The sequence below is a fragment of the Lynx rufus genome, unplaced genomic scaffold (genome assembly GCF_022079265.1).
Source record: "Lynx rufus isolate CCGP_SWC_20201006 ecotype Redwood Valley unplaced genomic scaffold, mLynRuf1.p SCAF_4, whole genome shotgun sequence".
NCBI classification, from domain to species: Eukaryota; Metazoa; Chordata; class Mammalia; order Carnivora; family Felidae; genus Lynx; species Lynx rufus.
This window is the reverse complement of record NW_025814856.1, coordinates 50,344,644-50,367,884: the sequence shown is the minus strand read 5'-3', so window position 1 is coordinate 50,367,884 and position 23,241 is coordinate 50,344,644. Positions and strand designations below refer to the sequence as shown.

The following is a 23,241-nucleotide window of genomic DNA, read 5'->3' as shown; positions in this document are numbered from 1 at the left end:
ATACTGATTTTTGTATATTTAGCTTTGTATATTTTGTATATGTATATATACATATCTATAGTGTTAACTTTTAAAACTAAATTATTTCTAGTTGTTTCTAGGATTTTTATTTACACAATCATGTCAATAAAAATAAGTTTTATTCCTTTTTTCTTTTCAGTCTGTGTGTTTTTGATTTCCTCTTCTTGCTTTATTGCACTGGTTAGACACTCCAGTGCAGTGTTGTATGAAAGTATGAACAAATATCCTTTCCTTACTACCAGTCTTATAGATAACATATTTAGTCTTTAACCATTAAGTCTGACAGTTGCAGATTTTCAAAGATGCCTTTTGTGAGGTTGAGGGTGTTTCTTCGATTCCTAGTTTGTTGGGAATCGTGAAGGAGTGTTGGATTGTGTCCAATCCTTGTTCTACATTTATTGAGTTTGTCATTTTTCCCCCTTATTCAGTAATATTCTGTAATATGGCTTATTACATTGATTTTTTAATAGCTTTGTTGAAATATAATTCACATACCGTACTACCCATTCAAAGTTGTAATTCAGTGTTTCTTAGTATATTCACAGTTATGCAGCCACCACTGCAATACATTTTAGAACATTTTTATCACCCCCAAAAGAAACTCCATATCCATTAGCAGTCACTCAGCATTTTTTCCCAATCCTCATAGCCCTAGACAACTACTAATCTACTTTCTCCGTAGACCTGTCTATTCTAGATATTTTACTTACTTATCTCCCAGTGTTTGGATATTCTGTTCATTTTTTTTTCAGTGTTTGTGTTTTTTGCCTTTTGGTATGTTTTTGTAATGTTTTTCTTGTTAGTTGGACATAATATACTAGTTAAAAGGAACTTGTTTTAAGTAGGCCCTTAGTAATGTGGTGGTGAGGTGTGCCAGAGAGGGGAAGCTTCTTAGCATTAGGCCTCAATTCTTTAGTGGGCCTGTGTCCCTGGATTGTAAACTTACCAAGTATTTCTTAGTTTTTTTCTCCTCCCTTAGGTGGGAAGATGGCTAGAGCAGGCTGGAGTTGGGTGTGGAGAAACTTCCAAGACCCCTAGTGGATGCCTGGAACCATGGATAGTACCAAATCCTATATATATTGTTTCTCCTGTGCGTGCATACCTATGATAAAATTTAATTTATAAATTAGGCACAGTGAGACATTAACAATAACTAATAAAATAGAACAATTTTAACAATATATTATAATAAAACTTATGTGAATATGGTCTCTCTCTCTCTCTCAAAATATCTTATTGTAGTGTATTCATACTTCTTATGGTAATGTGAGGTGATAAATTGTCTGCATATTAAGAGAGTTGAATCACGTGGTCCTTGTGATATAGTGTTAGTCTACTCTTGACTTTCTTTCTGACCATATATCAGAAGAAGGTCATCTGTGTCTGAACCATGGTTGATTGCGAGTTACCAAAACAGTGGAGAGCAGAACTGCAATTAAGGGGGGGACTTCTGTATTTCCCTTTCCCAGGTCAATTAGGCTCTAGTAATACCCCAGTTGGTTAGGCTCGTTTAACTAGTTCCCTGAGAGGACAGGTCTTGTTAAGAGAAGAATACACTGGTATATTTGAAGATGGTTTCTTTTCCCTTCCCCCTGCTCAAAACCAGAGATTTTTCTTTGATAATTTACTATAAGGATTTTGTTGAACTCCTGAAGATGAATCTCACAATATTGTCTCCCCTACCACCCTCCAGCCATGACTGGGTCTCCCTGGAGTTTTTAACTCTCAGAATCATCTGCACAGGACCTCCAGCAATTAATTAATTATGATTCAGGTTTTCTTATCTTTTGTTATGTTTCTCACTGCAGTTTCTGCTTGTAAGTTTCTCCTAAGGTAAGCCATTACTCCGTATTTTTGGGGGTCGCAACAGTCTTGGGGGCATTAGTTTGCCCTGTGTCCTCTTCAGTGTGGATTTAAGAAGAGTCGCTGATTTTTCGGTCTGTTGAGCTTTTAACTTGTTATTAAGACGGAATGGCAACTTCCAACCTCCTTCTGTGCAGAACTGGAAGTCCATTTCATTTAAATGAATTAATGCAAATGCATGGCCTTCAGTGACTGACTTCTTTTCAAGGTTGTCCATTATTCATGGTTAGTACTGCATTCCTTTTTATTGTCCAATAATATTTCATTGTGTGGATCTATTATTTTTGCCTATTCATTGACTGACATCTGGGATTTTTCCACTTTTTAGCCATTATGAATAACGCTGCTATGAACTATGAATATCCATACACAAGTGTCTGTGTGGACTTACATTTTCATTTTCCATAGATATGTACTTAGGAGTGGAATTACTGGGTTAAATGGTAACTACATTTTAACATTTTGAGGAACTGCTGGATTGTTTTTCAGTGTGCCTACATTTTACATTTCGCTAGCGTAAGGGTTCCAGTTTCTCCACATTCTTGCCACCATTTGTTATTCTGTCTTAACTGTTTTGGCCACCCTAGCCATGTGAAGCGGTGTGTCATTGTGGTTTTGATTTGTATTATGTTGATTTTTGAATATTAAAGCAACCTTTTATCTTTAGCAAGGACTGTGTCCATTTCATCTAAGTTCTTGAATTTACAATTTGCTGTCAGCATTTTTTTTAAGAATATTTCTTTCATTGTCTTTTAATGTCTGTGGGATCTGTGGTAATGTACTGTCTTTTGTTTTTGATACTAGAAATGTGTCTTCTCTCTTTTTTCCCTTGATTGGGTTTACCTATAAGATAACAATTTTATTGATTTTTCCAAAGAACTGGCTTTCAGTTTCATTTTTTTCCCTCAACTTACTGCATATTTTCCATTCTATTGAATTTTCCTCCTATCATTATTTTCTTCTTTCTAATTACTTTAGGTTTAATTTGGTCTTATCTCTGTAGCTTATTATGGTGGAAGCTTAGATAATTATTTCAGATTGTTCTTCTTTCAAAATTTTCCTGTAAGTACTATTTTACTTACACCCACAAATGTTGATACATTGTATTTTCATTTGCATTCAGTTAAAATATTTTCTTTCTTTTTTTAAAAAGTTTTTTAGCGTTTATTTATTATTGAGAGACAGAGAGAGACAGAGCATGAGCAGGGGAGGGGCAGAGAGAGGGGGAGACACAGAATCTGAAGCAGGCTCCAGGCTCTGAGTTGTCAGCACAGAGCCTGGTGCGGGGCTCAAACTCACAAACTGCGAGATCATGATCTGAGCCCAAGTTGGACGCTTAACTCACTGAGCCACCCAGGTCCTCCTAAAATATTTTCTAATCTTTGTTGCCATTTCTTCTTTGAATAGTGGGTTATATAGAAGTATTTCCAGTTTCCAAATATATGGGCATTTCCCAGAAATCTTTTATTATTCATTTTACTTTGATTCTATTTAACCAGTTCTGTATCATTTCAGACCTTTTATATTTACTGAGACTTGTTTTATAACTCAGCATTAGGATTTCCTGGTAAATGTTCCATAAACACTTGAATATTTTGCTTTTTTTTTTTCCTTAAATGTTCTGTAAACTTGCTTGATAGTAACATTCAGTTCTTCTGCATCCTTGCTGATCCTATATTCGCTGGTGCTATCAATTCCTGAAAGGATTATTGAAATCTCCAACTATATTTATAGATTTTCCATTTTTCCTTTCAATAATTTCAGTTTTCCTTATATTTTGAATCTCAATAATTAAGTGTATGTGCATTTAGTATTGTTATGTCTTCTAGATAAGTTGACCTACTACTACTTATTATTATGAAATATTTGTCTTTGTCTCTGGTAATATTCTTCGTCTCAAAATCTACTTTATCTGGTATGAATGAATATAGCCACTCTATCTTACTTCACTCTTCTTCTCTTTAAACCCATTGTGTTATTATATTTAAACTTCTTTGAAAGCGGTATATGGTTTTGATTTCCTTTTTTCTTCAAGTTTATTTATTTATTTTGAGAGACAGAAAGAATGAGCAAGAGCATGAGAAGGAAAGGGACAGAGAGAAAGGGAGAGAGAGAATCCCAGGAAGGTTCCGCACTGTCAGCGCAGAGCCTCACATGGGGCTTGATCTCATGAATGGTGAGATCTCATGACCTGAGCCTAAATCAAGAGTCAGATGCTTGACTGACTGAGCCACCCAGGTGCCCCTGGATTTGCTTTTAAAATGTAATTTGACAGGATAGACCATTATGTTATAGGGCTTAAACCATTTTCATTTCATTTAACCTATTAGGTTGAGTTCAAGGCTGTCATCTTGCTTTTCTTTTCTACTTGTCCTATTCATTCTTTGTTTTGTCTTCCTTTTTTTTGGATTGAGTATTTTTTAGTTTTCTGTTTCCTCATTTGGTTATTAGGTATATCTGTTTACTTTCTTTTAGTGATTATTCTAGTGCTTACCATATGTATCTTAAGCTTATCACTGTCTCCCTTCCAATAATATACTAACTACTTCATGTAGAACATAGAAGTATCTTATGACTTCCATCTTTCGTTTCATTATTGTCATAGATTTTTCTTCTATATGTGTTACAACCTTGATAATTCCTTTTTACTCTTTTTTTTTTAAATTGTCAATTTTCTTTTAAAGAAAATAAAAATGAAAAAGAAAGTCTATATGTGCCTACACATTACTATTTCCAGTATTTTTCATCTCCTTGCTTAGATCAAGGTTTCCATCTGATGTCATTTTCTTTTGGCCTGAAAAACTATTTAATATGTCTTGTAAAGAGTGCAGATGTACTAGTTACAAATTCTTTTCAGCTTTTGTCTGAAAAAGCCTTTTTTTTTTAGTTTATTTTTTTATTTTGAGAGAGACAAAAAGTGTAGGTGGGGGAGGGGCAGAGAGGGAGAGAGAAAATTCCAAGCAGGCTCTGTGCTGTCAGTGTGGTCAAACTTGGGACTCGATCTCATGAACCATGAGATCCTGACCTGAGCCAAAAGCAAGGGGTGGACGCTTAACTGACTGAGCCACTTAGGTTCCTCAAAAAAGCTTTAATTTTGTGTTTGTAAAGTAGTTAAAACTACTTTATTTGGAAATAATTATCATAAAAACATCTGTACCCTTTATATGGAATCATCTATCATCATTTTGCCTTATTTCCTTTATGAATTGCTATTACTCTCTCTCTGTATAAAAATACATGTGTGTAACATACTTATATACTTCTATTTTTTCCTTAAACCATCTAAGAATAAGTTGTATAATCTTGATTCTTTACCACTAAGTACTTAACTATGTATTTCCTAAGAAAAAGGATATTCTCTTTTATTATGAAATTACAGCTATTAATTTCAGTAAATTTAACTTTGTTAACAATACTTTTTATCCATTCTATCATCTCTGTTCTATTTTCAGCAGTGGACCCAGTAATGATTGCTAATAGATTTCTTTTTTTTTTTTCTTCTAGTACATGGTGCGGTTTTGGATCACATACTGCATTTAGTTGTGCCATCTTTTCCGTCTCTTTCCATCTAGAACAATTCCTCAGTCTGTCTTTGTCTTTTATGACATTGGCAAAGAATACAGGCTTTGTTGTTGTTGTTTCCCCCCCCCCCCCAAAACAGAGTATTTCTCACTTTGGCTTTGTGTGATGTATCCTTATAATTACATCAAGGCTGTGCATTCCTGGCCAGAGTACTATATATGTGATGTTTTTTGTCCCTTGTCAGGATATCACATCCAGGGTGTTTGACATCTTTGTGCCTCTCGTTTGTGATGGCTGGTTTAATCATCTTCTCAGTTTCTCCCTTGATACTGGGAGATTATATAGTTTTCGCCTTGCTACTAATTGGATATCTGTAGAGACACTTTAACACCATGTAAATATCCTATACCTCATTAAAATTTCACCCCTACATTACTATTCTTAGGTAATTTTTATATGAACTAATCTTTTCTCTGATAGTTGCAAAATGATGATTTTCTAACGTCACTCCTTCCACGTTGCTACTGGTGCCTTTGCTTCTAGGTTCTTGTAGCAGATTGAGCTCAGGAATATATGCATGCATATAGATGTGCATACATGGGTATGTACATAAACATGACATGCTTATGTGCCTGTATACTGTATGTGTATATATAAATGTAAATCCATTTATACTTACATACATTAGAAATCATGAGAGCATACTGATTGCAGTCCAACCCCACAGAGTTCTATACCTTTCTCTGTCCATATTTATACTTCCCATTTTTTTTCCACAAGAAGAATCCTCCCTTCAATAGCATCAGCACATTTAGTAATTTGTCCCAATTCCGTAGTACATCTAAAATAGTTTCAGAATTGCTTCATCTGTACTACTACACCACTGCAAAACAGACCTACCTATAAGAAAGAATTCAGAATATTTTTTAGTTCTCTCTCCCCACAGTTGCTTTCCCTGCCTCCATTTCCCAGACTGAGGGTATGTAGTCCGATATTGTGTTCATAATTTCCTTTTTATCTTTCTTCAGTGTGTGGCTTGGTGTTTTACTGAAATACGGTAGGGTTCATTTGTTTTCCTTTGTTTCTAATTGTTGTTTTTTAGTTGTCCCTTGCAAGTATAAGAAATTAATAACTTAAATGTAACATTTAAACTAAGAAGATAAATTTTTATAATGGACCACTGGCTGTCATAAAAATATTACATACAGTAGCAGGTTTGTTTTCTTTTGTTTCAAGAGAGCTCCTGATTACTTGTTGAAGCATTTGTATGATGGTACCTTTAAAATTCTTACCAGATAGTTTCACGATTGGAGTCATCTCAGTGTTAGTATCTGTTGAGTGTCTTTTCTCATTGAAGTTATGATTTTCCTGCTTCTTAGTTGACAAGTGTTTTTATTGTGTCCTAGACATTTTGACTATAATAGGAGATTCTAGTTCTTTTAAAAATATTCTCCTTTAACAGGCACTCACCCTGTTTACGTTTAACATGCAGATCCGGACCTACTTCTGTGGACCGTGGTTCTAATGACAGTGTAGTTTTCAGAGCCCTTGCAGCGTTGTCCTGGTCTGCTTCCTTTAATTACTACCTAAAGGGCCCTCTGAGAATCTGGTGTTTCATACTGTGCTCCACTTCCCAAACCTTTTGGCCTCTAAAATTAATTTTTAGAATATTTCACATGTGAGTTGGCCAAGAATGTGTTTAGGATTTCCTGTGCAGGTTTAAAGGATAATGTTCTCCAGGTTTTGTCTCTTTGAGATCCTTGCTCCAATCACTAGTTAGAGGGTGAGGGTCCTATCTGCTACTGCTGGCTGAGGTCTAGGTTTCTCATTTGGTCCGCACTGGCCCTGTGTTGCTGGGAGAGGAAAGCCTTTCCCAGTGCTCCTGTTACTGCTGGGGGAGAAGGGGGGTGGAATCCATACTCCACACTTACTCTCTGATTGTACTGTAGTGGGCAGGAAGCATCAGCAGTGTTTAGCTGGAGTAGGTCAGATATTGTCATAAAGTTTTTTGGTCTCCTCCTTTCATAGTCCTTTGCTAGAAAAATGGTTTCTTGGGTGTGTGTGTGTGTGTGTGTGTGTGTGTGTGTGTGTGTGTGTGTGTGTTCTGGGTTGCAGGCTTCACCAGAGTCCAGTCTGGGATTTACAGAAGATAAAAAGGAAGCCCAAAGAACTCATCATCATGTTGTCCCTTAACTTCTGAAGCCCTTAGCCAGTCCATCTTTCTCCTTCTACCCTTCAGAGTTCTCTTATACTTGTTACCTTACATTCAAGGGTTTTAGTGATAATTACTGAGGGAGAGTATGAGAAATCAGAAGAGAAATGAGTCTAGTCCATCTTCTTTGGAACTGCAAGTTCTCATTCATGTATTTTTAATTTCTGTTCTAGGTGCAGACACATTTAAGATTGTTAGGTTTTCTTATTGAATTGAGTCTTTTATCATTATACAATTTCCCTCTTTATCCCTGATAACATTCATTATTCTGAAGTCTGTTGTGCCTTTTTAATATAGCTATTGCAAGTTTCTTCCCTTTAGTATTTACATGATACATCTCTTTCCATTCCTTTATCTTGGACCTATCTATGTCTTTTATTTAAAATGCATTCTGGGGCATCTGGGTGGCTCAGCTGGTTAAATGTCTGACTGTTGATTTCATCTCAGGTCATAATTTCATGGTCTGTGGGTTCGAGCTCCAGCACCGGGCTCCTCGCTGGCAGTGCAGGGTTCTCTCTGTCCCTCTTTATCTGCCCCTTATCTGCTTGCATGCATGCCTGTGTTCTCTCTCTCTCTCACAATAAATAAAATGGGTTCTTTGCTGAAAGCATATAGTTTGGTCTTGCTTGTTTTAATCGAGTCTACATTCTGTATCTCTTATTGATGCTTTTAAATCACTTACACTTAATGTACTTATTGATACAGTTGGCGTTATTTTCTGCTTGTTCCTTCTGTTTTTTATTCCATTTATTTGCTCTCTTTTGGGTTGAGTATTTTTTATTAATACATTTTATTTCTACTTTGGGCTTATTTTACCTTTTTTTCCAAAAGTTTTAGTGGTTGACGTAGGATTTGTAATAAGCACCTGTTAGTTACAGTCTACTTTCAAATGATGTACTGCTTCACTTACAGTGTAAGAACTTTACAACAGTATACCTTAAATCCCTAATTCTTTGTGTTGTTGTTGTCATGAGTTTTGTACTTTTACCTATGGTATTAACACGATATATTGTTGTTTTGAATGGTCAGTTATCTTTTAGAATAGTTAAAAATAAGAAAAATATTTGTATTTACCTTCATTTTTACCATTTCTATCACTCTTCATTTTCTCTTCTAGGAAGAGATAAGTTTCTGGTTTCATATTTCTTCTGCTTGAAGAACTTCCTTTAACACTTTTTATAGTACAAGTCTGCTAATAACATATTCTCTCAGTTTTTGTTAGTCTCAGAAAATCATTATTCCTCCTTCACTTTTGAAAAATACTTCCATTGGTATAGAATTCCGGATTGGCATGGTTTTTTCCCCCATACTTTTAATTCATCACTCCATTGTCTTCTGGCTTGAATAGTTTCTTTCTTTCTTTTTTTTTTAATTTTTTTTGACATTTATTTATTATTGAGAGAGAGAGACACAGCATGAGCATGGAAGGGGCAGAGAGAGAAGGAGATACAGAATCCGAAGCAGGCTCCAGGCTCTGAGCTGTCAGCACAGAGCCTGACTCAGGGCTTGAACTCATGAACCGCGAGATCATGACCTGAGCCAAAGTCGGATGCTTAACTCACTGAGCCACTCAGTCGCCCCTGGCTTGAATAGTTTCTAATGAGAAGCCATGATATAATGCTTGATTTTTCTTTATGTAATATACTCTTTTTCTCTGGCTCACGCAGATTTTCTCTGTGTGTCTGTGTTACATATGTTGTTGTATTTTTGTTTTGTTTTGTTTTTGCATTCTGCTTAATATTCTTTGAGTTTCTTGCCTTTGTGGTTTGATGTCTTTTATTATATTTGGCAAATTCTGCCCATTAGATCTTCAAATATTTTTCTCTTCCCTTTCTTCTTCTTTTGGGATTTCTGTTCCATGTATGTTAGACCTTTTCATATTGCTCCATGGCTCTTAATGCTCTGAGTCTAAAAATGTAAATTTGTATTTAGTACATTGGAGTTTGAATAGATATCTGCTAAGAATTGGATTCCACTAACAAATTAATTTTCATATTCCATTGGGACTGCTATTTATGCCTATATTTTTAAAGGAAAGAGCAAAATGACTTTACTGTACTCTTACAGTTATGTCTTAAATTGTTCTGCATGTGCAAGAGTTCAGTGTTTTACTCCTTTTAATCTTTTATTTTGCAATAACTTTGGACTTAGAGGAAAATTAACAACAGGTAGTGTGAACAGGTAGTTCACACATTCCCATCATCTAGCTTTAGGGTTGTACAATGATCAAAACCATGTAATTAACACTGCCTGTATGTCCTTATTTTAACAGCTGCTGAAATAGTTCAAGAAATTGAAAACATGGAGAAGACTAGGATGCGTCTTGAAGCTAGTAAACTCAACGAAAGCGTATGTTGATGGTCTATTTCATTGTCTGGGTAGAAATGATGGGCAGAAAAATTGAATGCCCAGTAAAATTAAATCTGTTCAGTAGGAAATGTCCTGGAACACATTTCCATTTAGTGTATTATGATTTTCTTGTAGCTGATTTTGAGCACAAAATTCTATCACAGTTAGCAGTCTTCTAGGGCTAAGTACAATCCAAAGTGGAGTTTATTAATGAATTATAGTCCTGTGGAAAAAGCATATGCCTGTACATCTGGTGGCCTTGATATCAGTCCTTTCTTTGCTGGTTGCATTTGATAAGCTCTTTAACATCTGTGGCCCTTAGGATCTTTGTCTGTAAAACTAGGGGGTTAAACTATATGATCTCTAAGATATCCCCCTTCAGCTTGGCATTCTGTAATTCTGTGATTATGCTGATGGAGAAATTAAGTAATTAAAAGACTTAATGAGGACTGAGTATCTATTAAGCTTGTTGAGGGAATCAGACACCTAAAATTCTTCACTATTGCCTTCCTCTAGCTTGATGGTCCAAAACTTGAGGAAAGGATACCAAAGAAGAAAATAGTCATTGTGTCCTATGACAGTGGAGGAAGTGTTATGGGCTCTCCCAAATAGACTTTTTTCCTAGACCATCGGTAATGGGTTTGTAAGGAAAGCACCGACCTTAGGGAAGTAAGTTTATAATCAGATAGTAGAAAAAAAATGAGATTTTCATTGATTTTATTATTACCTATGTGCTAACTGTAAGATGGAAACTGTAATGAGTCATGTAAGTAGATTTCTGATCTCTTAAGTCTAAGATTTTCAAAAGTGGAAGTAGAAATTTAACATATTGAGTGTTATATTTTCTTTATTTATTACCTTTCCAGTAGACTTGGAGAGGTTAGGTTGGAAAAGGGAGAAGTCAAACAAGAAAATTTGCCTTATTAATGATCTGCTAAATACTTCTTCAGTCTTGTAGTTTCACATGTTACTGTTGTATTAATGAAGGTGAAAAATTAAATATCAAAAGTGGGAAATTTAATTGATCATTGTATTAATTCTTCATGTTAGTGTTAATATGAATATTAGTGTTGCATTTTCTACAGATGAGAAAACAGTAATGAGTAAAGGTATACTAATTATGATATTCAAAGGAGGTACACAGGAGTTATTCTTCCTAGGTTTATATGAAACAGAGATAAGAGATTATTTTCCCTTATTTTAAAGTTTGTAGTACTCCAGTTTTTGTCACTTTTTTAATTTTTAATTAAGATCTTTTGGATTATTTTAGATAATGGTTTTTACAAAGGACCAAACAGAAAAGGAAATAGATGAAATTCACAGTAAATATCGTAAGTTGTGTGGCATTTTCTTTATTTATAGAGAAGTTGGGTTTCAGGTTAATCTTAAGTAATTTTTCTTAATTAATTTTTAAAAAGTTTTTACAGTAATGTTTGATGTAAACTTTTCTTCTATATTACTTAACTGAATTTTAGTTGTTTACTCCGTGACCTTTCTTGTAACTCTATGTGCCTGCTTTTTGATTTCTAACATTCTTCTTTGAGCTTATCACTAAGTACTTTGTGAATATTAATTAGCTGCTCTCAAAACATCTCTGTGAAAATAAAATGGAGTTAAAATGGAAACATTCCTGACTTTCCATCCTGTCCTCAGGCCACTCACTGAAACACTTTTGTGAAGAATTTCAGCACTTCTGTAACTTGCAAATTTGTGCCAAAAATAGTTTTCACTTTATCAGTTGTTACCAACTTCCAGCTTACTTCCTTTTCCTTATTAGGCTTTTGTATGTATCTTTTCCAGGGCTAGCACATTCACGTTTTGTCAGTTTGGTAGCTGTTATTTTTGGTTGGTTGTTTTTTAGTTTAAATTTAAATTTAAGTACCTGGCAAAAGGTAGTTAATAAATATGGAATGATATTCCACACATGATGTGTTTTAGTTGTGCTAAGAGGATTTTTTCTTTTTCTTTTTCTTTTTTTTTTTTTTCCCCTTCCTTCTTAAGCTTTGAACGTATAGGTACAGGAGTGATCTGTTTGGGAGGAGAGACGCAGTACACAGGCATTAGATACAGGTGTGATGGCCTGTGCCTTACCAGAGTAGGAAAAGGAGCCTAGAATGTTCATGGACCTTAGACTGAACAACAAAAGTCAGTGTTTTTCTGTTGTTAGATAAGTGTGATAGGAGCTTCCTTAATATTTGGGAAGCCAACATGATTTTTCTTGAGGCAGAGGATAGAGAATATCAAGTGACCAGTGAATTGCTAAAAATAAGGCCTGTAAAAATAAGGAAACCAGCAAATTTGCTTGGAGAGAAAGTAATTTAAACCATTAAAAAGATAATATCTAACAATTATGCCAGAAAAGATATAACTATTGCTCCCTATTTAATATCTAAAAAAAAGTTTACATACAATAGAAATTTGTATCTTTACTAGGCATGTCATGTTAAGTTAATGCATTTAGCCCTAAAATAAATCTCTGTATCTATTTTTTAAAAAATACATGAAATGGACAACTCCCTTGAAAGACACAAATTACTAAACTTTATTTAAGAAGAAATAATAGACAAATTGAATTTGCAATTCCTGAAGAAATCCCAGGTCCAAGTGGGCTCACTGGTGAATTCTATGAAATATATAAGGAAGGAAATAATAATCAGTTTTAGACATATTCTGCTAGAAAATTGAAATGGAAGGAATACTTCTTACCTCATTTTATGAGGCTGAAGTTTCCATGAAACTAAAAACCAAAGATGGTATAATAAAAGTTCATGGGGCACCTGGGTGGCTCAGTCGGTTAAGTGTCCAACTTCGGCTCAGGTCATGATCTCATGGTCCGTGAATTCGAGCCCCCTGTCGGACTCTGTGCTGACGGCTCAGAGCCTGGAGCTTGCTTCAGATTCTGTGTCTCCTCTCTCTCTGCTCCTTCCCCGCTCGTGCTCTGTCTCTGTCTCTTTCTCTCTCAAAAATAAATAAACATTAAAAAAAAAAGTTCTGACCAATATTCCTCATTGAACATGGATGCAAAAATCCTTAACAAAATTTTAGTAAATTACATCTGGCAATACATATACAAGATAATACATCATAACCAAGTGGAATTTATCCTAACAGTGCAAGATTGGTTTAATTCTAGAAAATTAATCATTGTAATTCACTGTATTAAGTGACTAAAAAAACACTATATGGTTCTCAAAATAGATGCAGAATAAGTGTTTGACAAAATTGAACACCCATTAATATAAAAACTCTTACCAAAATAGAATTTCTTCAATCTGGTAAAGAATATCTATAAGAAACCTACAACTAACATCATATTTAATGATGAAATATTAAATACTTTTCTTCTGATTGGGAGCAAGGTAGATATGTTCTTTCTCACATTTTTTATTGTACTGTAGGTCGTCAACAGTGTGAAGGAATAAGAGTAAATAGTATACAGATTTGAATGAAATAAATAAAACTTTATAGTCACAGTTGACATTATCATCTTTCACAAATAGTATGAATTGTGAAAGAGAAAGCTAAAAGGAAATATGATAAGTTATATTTCAGTAGAATTTAGTGTTTACTCTTTAAAAGGCAAATATGAAAATGAAAACTCAAGCCACAGATTGTGAGAAAATACTGTAAAATTTATATTTGACAAAATACTAGTATCTATATTATGTAAAGAACTCTTGCAATTCAATAATAAGGCATATGCCATATATATATATATATTTTTTTTAAAGGGTAAAAGACTGAAACATTCTTCAGCGAAATAAATATTTAAGTGTCAAGTAACCACATGAACATATAGGTTAATCTTATTAGTCATTAATCTTTAGGAAAGTATAATTAAAAAAAATTTTTTTTAACATTTATTTTTGAGAGAGAGAAATACAGAATGTGAGTGGGAAGGGGCAGAGAGTGAGGGAGACACAGAATCCAAAGCACGCCGCAGGCTCCCAGCTGTCAGCACAGAGTCCAATGCGGGGCTCAAGCCCACAAACTGTGAGATGACCTGAGCCAAAGTCAGATGCTTAACTGACTGAGCCACCTAAGCACCCCAGGAAGATATAATTTTAAATGAAATAATACTATATACTTATTTTAATGGCAGGGGAAAAAAAAAAAAAAGGATAATACCAAACTCCTGGCCAGGATGTGGAGCAAATGGAAATCTTATGCATTGCTGGTGAGAAAGCAAAATGATACAACCACTTAGGTAAACTAAGTTTAGCAGTTTGTTTTAAGGTTATATACCTCCATACAACCCCGTCATTCTCCTAACTATTTATCCAAGAGAAATGAAAGCATATATCCACACAGAGATAGGAAGTCAGGTTTATTGAGATATAATTTCCAAAAAACAAAATCCATGAATTGTATTAAACAATTTCAAGAGTATTATGGACAAATGCTATGGCAGCTTATTCATATTATCCTAAACTGAAAACAACCTAAATATCCATAAACACATTATGATATATCCATATACAATGGAACAGTACTTAACAATAAAAAAGAACCCTTGACATACGAAGCCACATGGGGGGAATGTCAACAACATTGTGCTACAACAAAAGCGAAACTAAAAGGGTAGCATCTTGAATGAACATTTATATAAAGTTCTAGAAAGGCAAAAATTAGTAACAGAAAGCATATTGGTACTGCCAGCTCCTGTGGGTGGGGGAAAAGGGGATCAGGAAGGAACTCTTTTGGGTGATTTAAGTCTTCTATTTCATGAGTGCATTGGTAGTTATGCGACTACAGGTTTTTTTGCATCAAATTGTTCATTTCAAATTCACGAATTTTATTGTGTGTAAATTATTTCTCGGGAAGTCTGATTTTATTTTTTATTTAATTTATTTATATATATATATTAAAAAAATTTTTTTTAACGTTTATTTGTTTTTGAGAGACAGAGACAGGGCATGAGCTGGGGAGGGGCAGAGAGAGAGAAGGAGACACAGAATCTGAAGCAGGCTGCAGGCTCTGAGCAAGCTGTCAGCACAGAGCCTGATGCGGGGCTTGACCCACAAACTGTAAGATCATGACCTGAGCCGAAGTTGGATGCTCAACTGACTGAGCCACCCAGGCACCCCAGGAAGTCTGATTTTAAAAATTTAGAGAGAAAAGGGCATTCTTTTTTATTTTTGCAAATCTCTTTGATGTCTTGCTTAATAGAGAACATCTTGACTTTCATATCAGCTTCTGCATTTAAACTGTTGCTATGTGTTGCTTTGGTTGAAGCATATGAAAAATATCCACCCTTACACAGGTAGGCAATTGAAAAGAGAGAAGTGTTTCAGTAGTTTTTTTTTTTTTTTAGATAATCATGGGTATTGTTGGCAAGTGTTATTTCAGAACGGTTAGTTACAATGGAATTTGAAATCATATTAATGAAGTTTTTGTACTCTACCCCATAAAAATCCACTGGTCTGTCATGTGCTTTGAAAGGCCCTTCTAACTGTGAATGGTTTTGTAACATCATTTGTTGGTTATTTGGAAAATATTGGTTCATCGAGTTGCAAATGTTTGCATTTTTTCATTTGTATTATATAATATAAAAGAACAGCATTCTTTAATTTCAGCCCCAGTCTTCTCAGGAAAGTTAAGTATTGGGAAACTGTCAGCTCGTAATGTCGGATACAAGTTATCCAGAGTTCTGATTTTCACTTGAAAACTATCCTTTTATCTTTGTCAGCAGATGCTGTCACTTGTTTTTCTTGAAGTGAAAACCTCCCTCATTCACTTTTGAGAAAATATATTATCCAAGTGTAAATAATCACAGTTTGTCTACTGTTCTTTCAAGTAAAACTGCTGTTTGTTTAAAAAGTAGCTAATTTAGCGCCCACCTGAAATAAGTACACAGGTGCTTCTGCAGGCTGTGGTATTTCCATTATACGTTGGGTGTAGAGCACAGGTGCTGTATTTGTAGTTCTCATTTTACCACTGAGGTTATTAAAAAAGATATGTACTCCAGGGTCAAAATAAAATACATACTTTTCTTACCGGTTCGTCAAGGACATTCTTTTTTTTTTTTTTTAATTTTTTTTTTTAACGTTTATTTATTTTTGGGACAGAGAGAGACAGAGCATGAACGGGGGAGGGGCAGAGAGAGGGGGAGACACAGAATCGGAAACAGGCTCCAGGCTCTGAGCCATCAGCCCAGAGCCTGACTCGGGGCTCGAACTCACGGACCGCGAGATTGTGACCTGAGCTGAAGTCGGATGCTTAACCGACTGCGCCACCCAGGCGCCCCAATGTCAAGGACATTCTTAAAGCGACTTTTTCTTTTTTCTTTTTTTTTAAATTGGTGTCTGCATGACCGTGTAGCATATAGTGATTACTAAGTTCGGGGTCACTTCTTTGGTTCATGCTAGGACACCAGCAGTTTTATCCACCATTTCTATTGCACTCAGTGCCTATGTCAACATAACAAAGAAGGCACATAAAATAGGTTTTACCTTATTTGCCCTTTGAAAGAGGCTCAGAGATCTTTAGCAGTCAGCCAGTGCACTTGGAATTCTGCTGTTTTAAGAGTGTCCATGATGGGTTGATGAAGGAGGGGCCATGAGATAGGAGGAAAACTTGGAAATGTGGTATCAGAAAATCTAGGAAAGCAAAGTGTTTCAAGAAAGGAAATAAGATGAATTGTGTCAGATGCTACTGTGAATGGTAGAGTAAAAGATGGAAAGCATCAGTGTATTTCACAGCTTAGAGGCAGCAAACTAATTTCTACAAGAACAGTTTCTTAAGAGGAGAGGTGTCAGACGCTCTGGGTGTCCACGAGATGAAACTGGAGGTGAGGAAGTGAGACTAAGGTGGACAGCTCTTGGGGGAGATTTTACTCTGTCAGGGAGAGAAAAATGAGGGCGTAGCTGGAGGTGGGTGTTGGTCAAAAGATGGTTTTGTTTGTTTTTCAAGTTGGGAAATACTTAACCTAGTGGCTTTCAGATCTTTTCTGACTATAACCCACAGTGAGAATCATATTTTATATCATTACTAATGATATACACACACATACTGAAGTAAAAGTTTTACAAACCAATATTTACCCTTATTTAAGGTTATATTCAGATGTTCTCAAGTAATGTTCACATTCCCCCACACCAACCTTACATGTCTCCAACATTAGAAAAAATTGTTTTCCATCATTTTGCTCTCAAAATTGTATTGACTTTGAAAGAATATAAGTAATGAGATAATTGAGTTCCAAAGCCAGTTGGTTATGCTTATCCAAGCCACCTGTACTGCATCTCTCTCCCTCCCTCCCTCCCTCCCTCCCTCCCTCTCTCTCTCTCTCTCTTTCTCTCTTTAAGTAAGACTTTATGTTTTTACAGCAGGGAAATGTGACAGACTTCCCATATATCTCCTGCTCCCATGCATGCATGACCTCTCCCATTATCAACACCCCATCTCTGGTGTTATCATTAACGAACCTACACTGACATCATAGTCATCCAAAGTCCATGCTTTACTTTAGGGTTCACTCTTGGTGTGAACCATGCATTCCATGGATCTGGACAGCGATATAATGACATGCATCACTGTGATAGCCTACAGAGTATTTTTGCTGCCCTAGGAGTCCTTTGTGTCTTGTCAGTTCATACCCCACCTGCTACAAAACCCCCGGCAACCACTGATCTTATTTTTGTCTCCATAGTTTTGCCTTTTCCAGAATGTCATATAGTTGGCATCCTATAGCATGTAGTCTTTTCAGATTGTCTTCCATCATTTGGCAATGTGCATTTAAAGTTCCTCCATGTCTTTTCATGGCTTGATAGTGCTTTTTGTTTTAGTGCTGAATTATATTCCATTGTCTAGATGTACTATAGTTCGTCCATTCTGCCATTGGAGGACATCTCGGTTACTTACTCTTTCCATTTTTAATGTATTCTGGCACTTTACACTCTTTATTTCATTAAGGAAAAATGCTGGTTACCTAGTTGTTTTCATAACCCACATTCTCACTTTCTGCACAACAGTCCTAGGCATATTTGTATGCCAGTGGGAAAGATGCATAGAGGGGGAAATTGATGATGTAAGAAAGGGAGAGGATAGTTAGAGGTGCTATATCTTTGAGAAGGCCTTAGTGATGGAATCCAGAGCATACGTTAGAGGTTGGCCTTTAATTGTTGCAAGGACAGTCATTTTTCATTAAATTCAAGGAAGATAGAGCATATGTGCACAGATGAATTAATGGTAGTTGGAAGATGATAAGGTTTCTGTTAGGATGTTTCTGTGTTCTCAAAGTAGTGTGAGGCCAGCTGAGTAGGGGGGTGTTGCACGTATGCAAAAGCTTGAAGTGGTCATTTTGGAGAATAGTAAAGCAGAGTTTGCTAGAGAAAGGTAGAAAAGTTGTACAGTGGTGTTGAGTGCCCATTTTAGGTTTACATCATGAATTTAAAGTGAGACTGGTCAGTTCAGGGCTAAATGAACAAGCCCTTAGTGAGCATTAGCCATTACTGTTACTCTCTTTTCCATCCAGGTTTAGCTGCTTGGGTGTCCTAGGAGGTTGGTGAAAAAAAATGTATTCGATTTTACTTTGAGAGACACTGACTCCAAACTTGTTCTGTGACTTCAAGTAGATGAGTGAGTATTTCAGTGTGTTTGCTGTAGGGGGTGAGTCTGTCCAGTTCTTGAGAGAGCCTGGGTTTGGTCTTGTGTACCTCTCAGTTCAGGGGCAGATCTGGGGACCCTCTGGCTGTAAAAGCTGGTCTAGAAAAGTAGTTAAGGGGTGGTGAAGGAAGGAATGAATGAATGGCTTGACATGGCACTAGAAAAGATTATGATATTTCAACTTGGAGAGTCAGAAAGGGTGATATTATTCAAGTATTAAAAATCTTGAAGGATATGAAATGGTTGAATGTAAAGTGCATTCATGAGCTCCCACAATTATGTCAGCCAGTTAATATTTTTAAGAGGTAAATTCAGGGCATCTAATTAGCAGAGCCGAGATTTTAAACTCTTTAAAGAACTTCTTGCCAGATGGCACAGCTCCTAAAATGAGGTGAAGAGATGAATGGGAGCAATTTTATTAGTCATAATCTCTTGGCACTGTTCATCTTTTGAGCAGGGGTTTTTGTTCCTCTTGGGTCAAAGCCAAAGCAGTGGCTGCCATTTACTGTTTGGTTTCCAGCCTAGCTGTAGGGTAATAAGATTAAACAAAGAAAATCTCTTTTTAAACCTGGGATTTTATTACTTCAGAAGAGAAAGTCATTAAGCCTCCTTAACTGTTAATGAGATTACTTGAGCAAGTTTCTTAAGTAATTCTTACACCCAGAATTCATAGATACTCAATGGCCTTACTGGGAAAACAGCCTAGACCAGGTCTGACTAGATTACATAGACCCCACAGTGCTGTGTTACCCTTGCCTAACAGAAACTATATAGTGATGGTGGTGGTGTTAGCCCACTGCTTCTGGGGAGCTGAAGGAAGTACAGAATAATTATCCTCAAATGCATAGAGTTAAATAGGACCTGAAAGAAATCACCTAGCTTATTTCCTAGATAGGATCTCACCTATTTCTTTTTTTTTTTTTTTCTTTTTTTTTTCTTCAACGTTTATTTATTTTTGGGACAGAGAGAGACAGAGCATGAACGGGGGAGGGGCAGAGAGAGGGGGAGACACAGAATCGGAAACAGGCTCCAGGCTCTGAGCCATCAGCCCAGAGCCTGACGCGGGGCTCGAACTCAGGGACCGCGAGATCGTGACCTGGCTGAAGTCGGACGCTTAACCGACTGCGCCACCCAGGCGCCCCGGATCTCACCTATTTCTAAAGAGCTAACTTTTCCCAGCAATCTTTATGGCCAGCCATTATTTCTTTTGCTGGAGTTTTACCCAGTCTCTTAATGTAAAATTTACCACATACCTTACAACCCAACATGTTAGTTTCACTGGGAGTTTTACATGTACATACACATAAATATATTGGGATTAGGAGCGGTCTCTCCCTGATGTCCAAAGAATAGTCGCATTTATAGATCAGGAATATTGAATTCAGTGTGCAAATGGAGGCAAAACTGGCCTCTTCCGCAGTGGGGAGAGGAGTCAATTGAACCTTTACCAGACAGGATTTTGCATGTCTGTAGACAAGAATTATTTTCCATTGCCATGAGTTATCTACAGTTTACAGAGCTCAAAGGCAGCAAATGCTTGGAATCCTGGAAGGATAGCTCTAGAAAATGCATAGTTTTCAAGAAAAGCACAAATTTTTTTTCCTACAGTCAATTATTCTTAGTGTGTGCCACAGGGAAAATGTTGGTTACTGTGTGAAAATGGTCTCAGAACTTTAACTATTTGCAGTATGATTCTTTCTAAAATACATTTTTGTAGGATTTATGGCATCATTTTGAGCCATGACTTGTGTGTTTGAGGGTGTTAGATAAGTAAATGCATCCTCAGCCGTTCGAACTATAGTTCAGAATCACAAATAGATGTCCTACAGCCTCTGCTCTAGCAATGCCTGGCTATTCCTTATTGAGTAAATTAATGTACGTTAATAATGGCTACCGACATCAGGCTTACATTGTCTTCAGAGGTATGAAAGTAGCAGGTGTTATGTGCAGCCTTGGTGGTATCCTGGTGAGCATAGCTGCCTTCCAAAGTAGCAGGTGTTGTTAAGATTGGTGCAATTAAAATATCCTGAGGTAAAGTGATTGGTGGTGGGTGGTGGACTTAAGGGATCCTGATGGGAAACAGGCAAGAAATGTAAAGGAGAAAGAGGGAGTTAGAATGGATTTCCTTTGTTTTTATAACCCAGCTTTCCTTGAGGCTTCTGCTCTTATATTCAGTTAATGTTCTTCATGTTAGTACTCTTGTTTCTTGGGAGTTAGAATGGTGTCTTTTGGATATATTTAAGAAAGTGGTATCTTCTGCATCAAAAGCCTTACAGAGTATGGGGTTTGGGAAAAACCTACAGTAGCAAACTAGGAATATCCTGTTTCCATGTTTGTATCTGAGGAAGGGAGAAGAGCAGAGGCTTCCACGACCCCCAGCCCTTTGTATTTTTGTGGTTGCCAGCTTTTAAGTTTATTGCAGGTGCTTTTCAAGGATCTTGTTCTTGAGCAAGGTTGAACACTTTTTTTTTTAAATTTTTTTTTTTAATGTTTATTTCTGAGAGAGAGACAGAGCATGAGTCGGGGAGGGGCAGAGAGAGAGGGAGACACAGAATCTGAAGCAGGCTTCAGGCTCTGAGCCATCAGCACAGAGCCCGACATGGGGGCTCAAACTCACAAACCATGAGATCATGACCTGAGCTGAAGTTCGTCGCTCAACCGACTTAGCCACCCAGGCGCCCTGGTTGAACACTTGTTGATACTCCATGTGTCAGCATAACAAACATAAAATTTTCTTACTCCTTGCTTTACCAAGAAGATCTTTTGAATTTTAGGTAAAAAACATCAGAATGAATTTCGGCTTCTGGTGGATCAGGCCAAAAAAGGATACAAGAAGACCGTTGAAATGTCAACAAAAAAAGTAATAAGAAAAGAAGATGAATCTACAGAAAAGCTATTACCTGTATGCATGGGTAAGAGACTTTACTTAAAAACAGAAATATGTTGAATTTCACTATTCATTTTTAATATAAAAAGAAAATAAAATCACAGGAATTTACCTTTTTATTAGGTATCTGAAATGGGAAAAAATATTTTTAGACCTATAACAGTTGTTGAATGTTAACTAAGTTTATTACTGTAGGGAAAATGATTGAGACAATGTCCTGAAGACAAGTTTATGAAATCTTTCATTTAATGATAAATCAGAAGTTTCTTAGTTGTTTCAGCCTGAGGATGTTTTCTAACTATAGGATTTATTGCTGTATATCTTCAGATATCCTACAAATAATTTCATTCTAGAATAATTTTTGTTAAAGGTCACTGGTATTTATTTTGGATGGAATGTTCTGCTATAAAGTCTGAAGCTTATAGACGTGGTGTGCCTATACATAGCACATTCCTTAATTTTGATCCATTTTAAAATTTGAGATTAATACTATATTTCTATTGCCAGGGCTTTATTTGGACCAGTGAACAAAACAGAGTCATAATGGAGGGTAGTGCACAAGAAAATTCCTTATTGTTTTCTTTATTATGATAAATTATACATAACACAATATTTATCATTTCAACTGTTCATAAATGTACAATTCAGTACTATTAAATATGTTCAGAATGTTTTATAACGGTAACCACTGTCTGTACCTAAAACTTTTTCATCATCCAACATAAACTCCGTGCCCATTAAAAATAATAATAACTCTCTTCCACTTTTCAGGCAGACCCTGGTAGTCTCTGTTCTACTTTTTTGTGAAATTTGCTTAGTCTATGTACCTCATGTAAGTGGGAATCATTAATAATTAGTCCTTCTGTGTCAACTTATTTCACTAATAAGCATATTTTGAAGGTCTTCATGTTGTAGCTTCTATCAAAATTTCATTGCTTTTTATGTGTATGCCACATTTTGTTTATCTGTTCATCTCTAATGGGTTATTTTCACCTTTTGGCTACTGTGAATAATGCTGCTATGAACATTAGTGTTGAAATATCTGTTCAAGTCTCTGCTTTCCATTCTTTTGGATATGAACCTAAGAATGGACTTGCTGGTTTATATGGTAATTCTATGTTTACCTTTTGAAAAACCACCAATCTGTTTTCAAGTGGCTGTACCATTTTACATTCTTACAAGCAATGCTTAAGGATTCTAGTTTCTGTATATCCTTGCCAACAGCACCTGTTATTTTCCTTTTTTTTTTTTTAACTGTAGCTATTATAGTAGGTAAGAAGTGATATGGGTTTTGATCTTCATTTTCCTAATGACTAATGATGTTGAGCATCTTTTCACATGCTTATTGGCTATGTGTTTTTCTTCTTTGGAGAAATGTGTGTTCATGTTCTTTGCTCACTTTTCCATTGGTTTGTTTCTTTGTTGTTGTTTTAGGAATTCTTTATATATTCTGGATATTAATCCTTTTTCGTGTATATGATTTGCAAATATTTATGAACATTTTCTCAGTTGTCTCTTTGCTTTCTTCATAGTTTCTTTGATGCACAACGGTGCTAAATTTTAATAAAGTCTGGTTTATTCATTCTTTCTTTTGTTGCCTGTGCCTTTGGTGTTATATCCATGAAATTGTTGCCAAATCATTCATGGAAACATTTTGGAAAGATGGAAGATTTCAACATTTGGAAAATCATGAAAGATTTTCCTGTTTGTTTTTACCTAAGAGTTTTGTTGTTTTAGCTCTTCATGTTTAGGTCTGTGATCCCTATTCAGTTAATTTTTG

The 23,241-nt window shown here is 35.9% G+C and overlaps 1 protein-coding gene across 1 annotated transcript in view; it reads left to right on the top strand.

Moving 5' to 3' along the window:
* RAD18 (RAD18 E3 ubiquitin protein ligase) overlaps positions 1-23,241 on the top strand; it is a 99,443-nt gene that overhangs the window by 36,211 nt on the left and 39,991 nt on the right. The window contains exons 7-9 of the mRNA XM_047096012.1: positions 9,891-9,967; positions 11,238-11,298; positions 21,349-21,486. Of these exons, the coding sequence (XP_046951968.1) occupies positions 9,891-9,967; positions 11,238-11,298; positions 21,349-21,486 (276 nt within the window). The remainder of the gene's footprint in view (positions 1-9,890; positions 9,968-11,237; positions 11,299-21,348; positions 21,487-23,241) is intronic.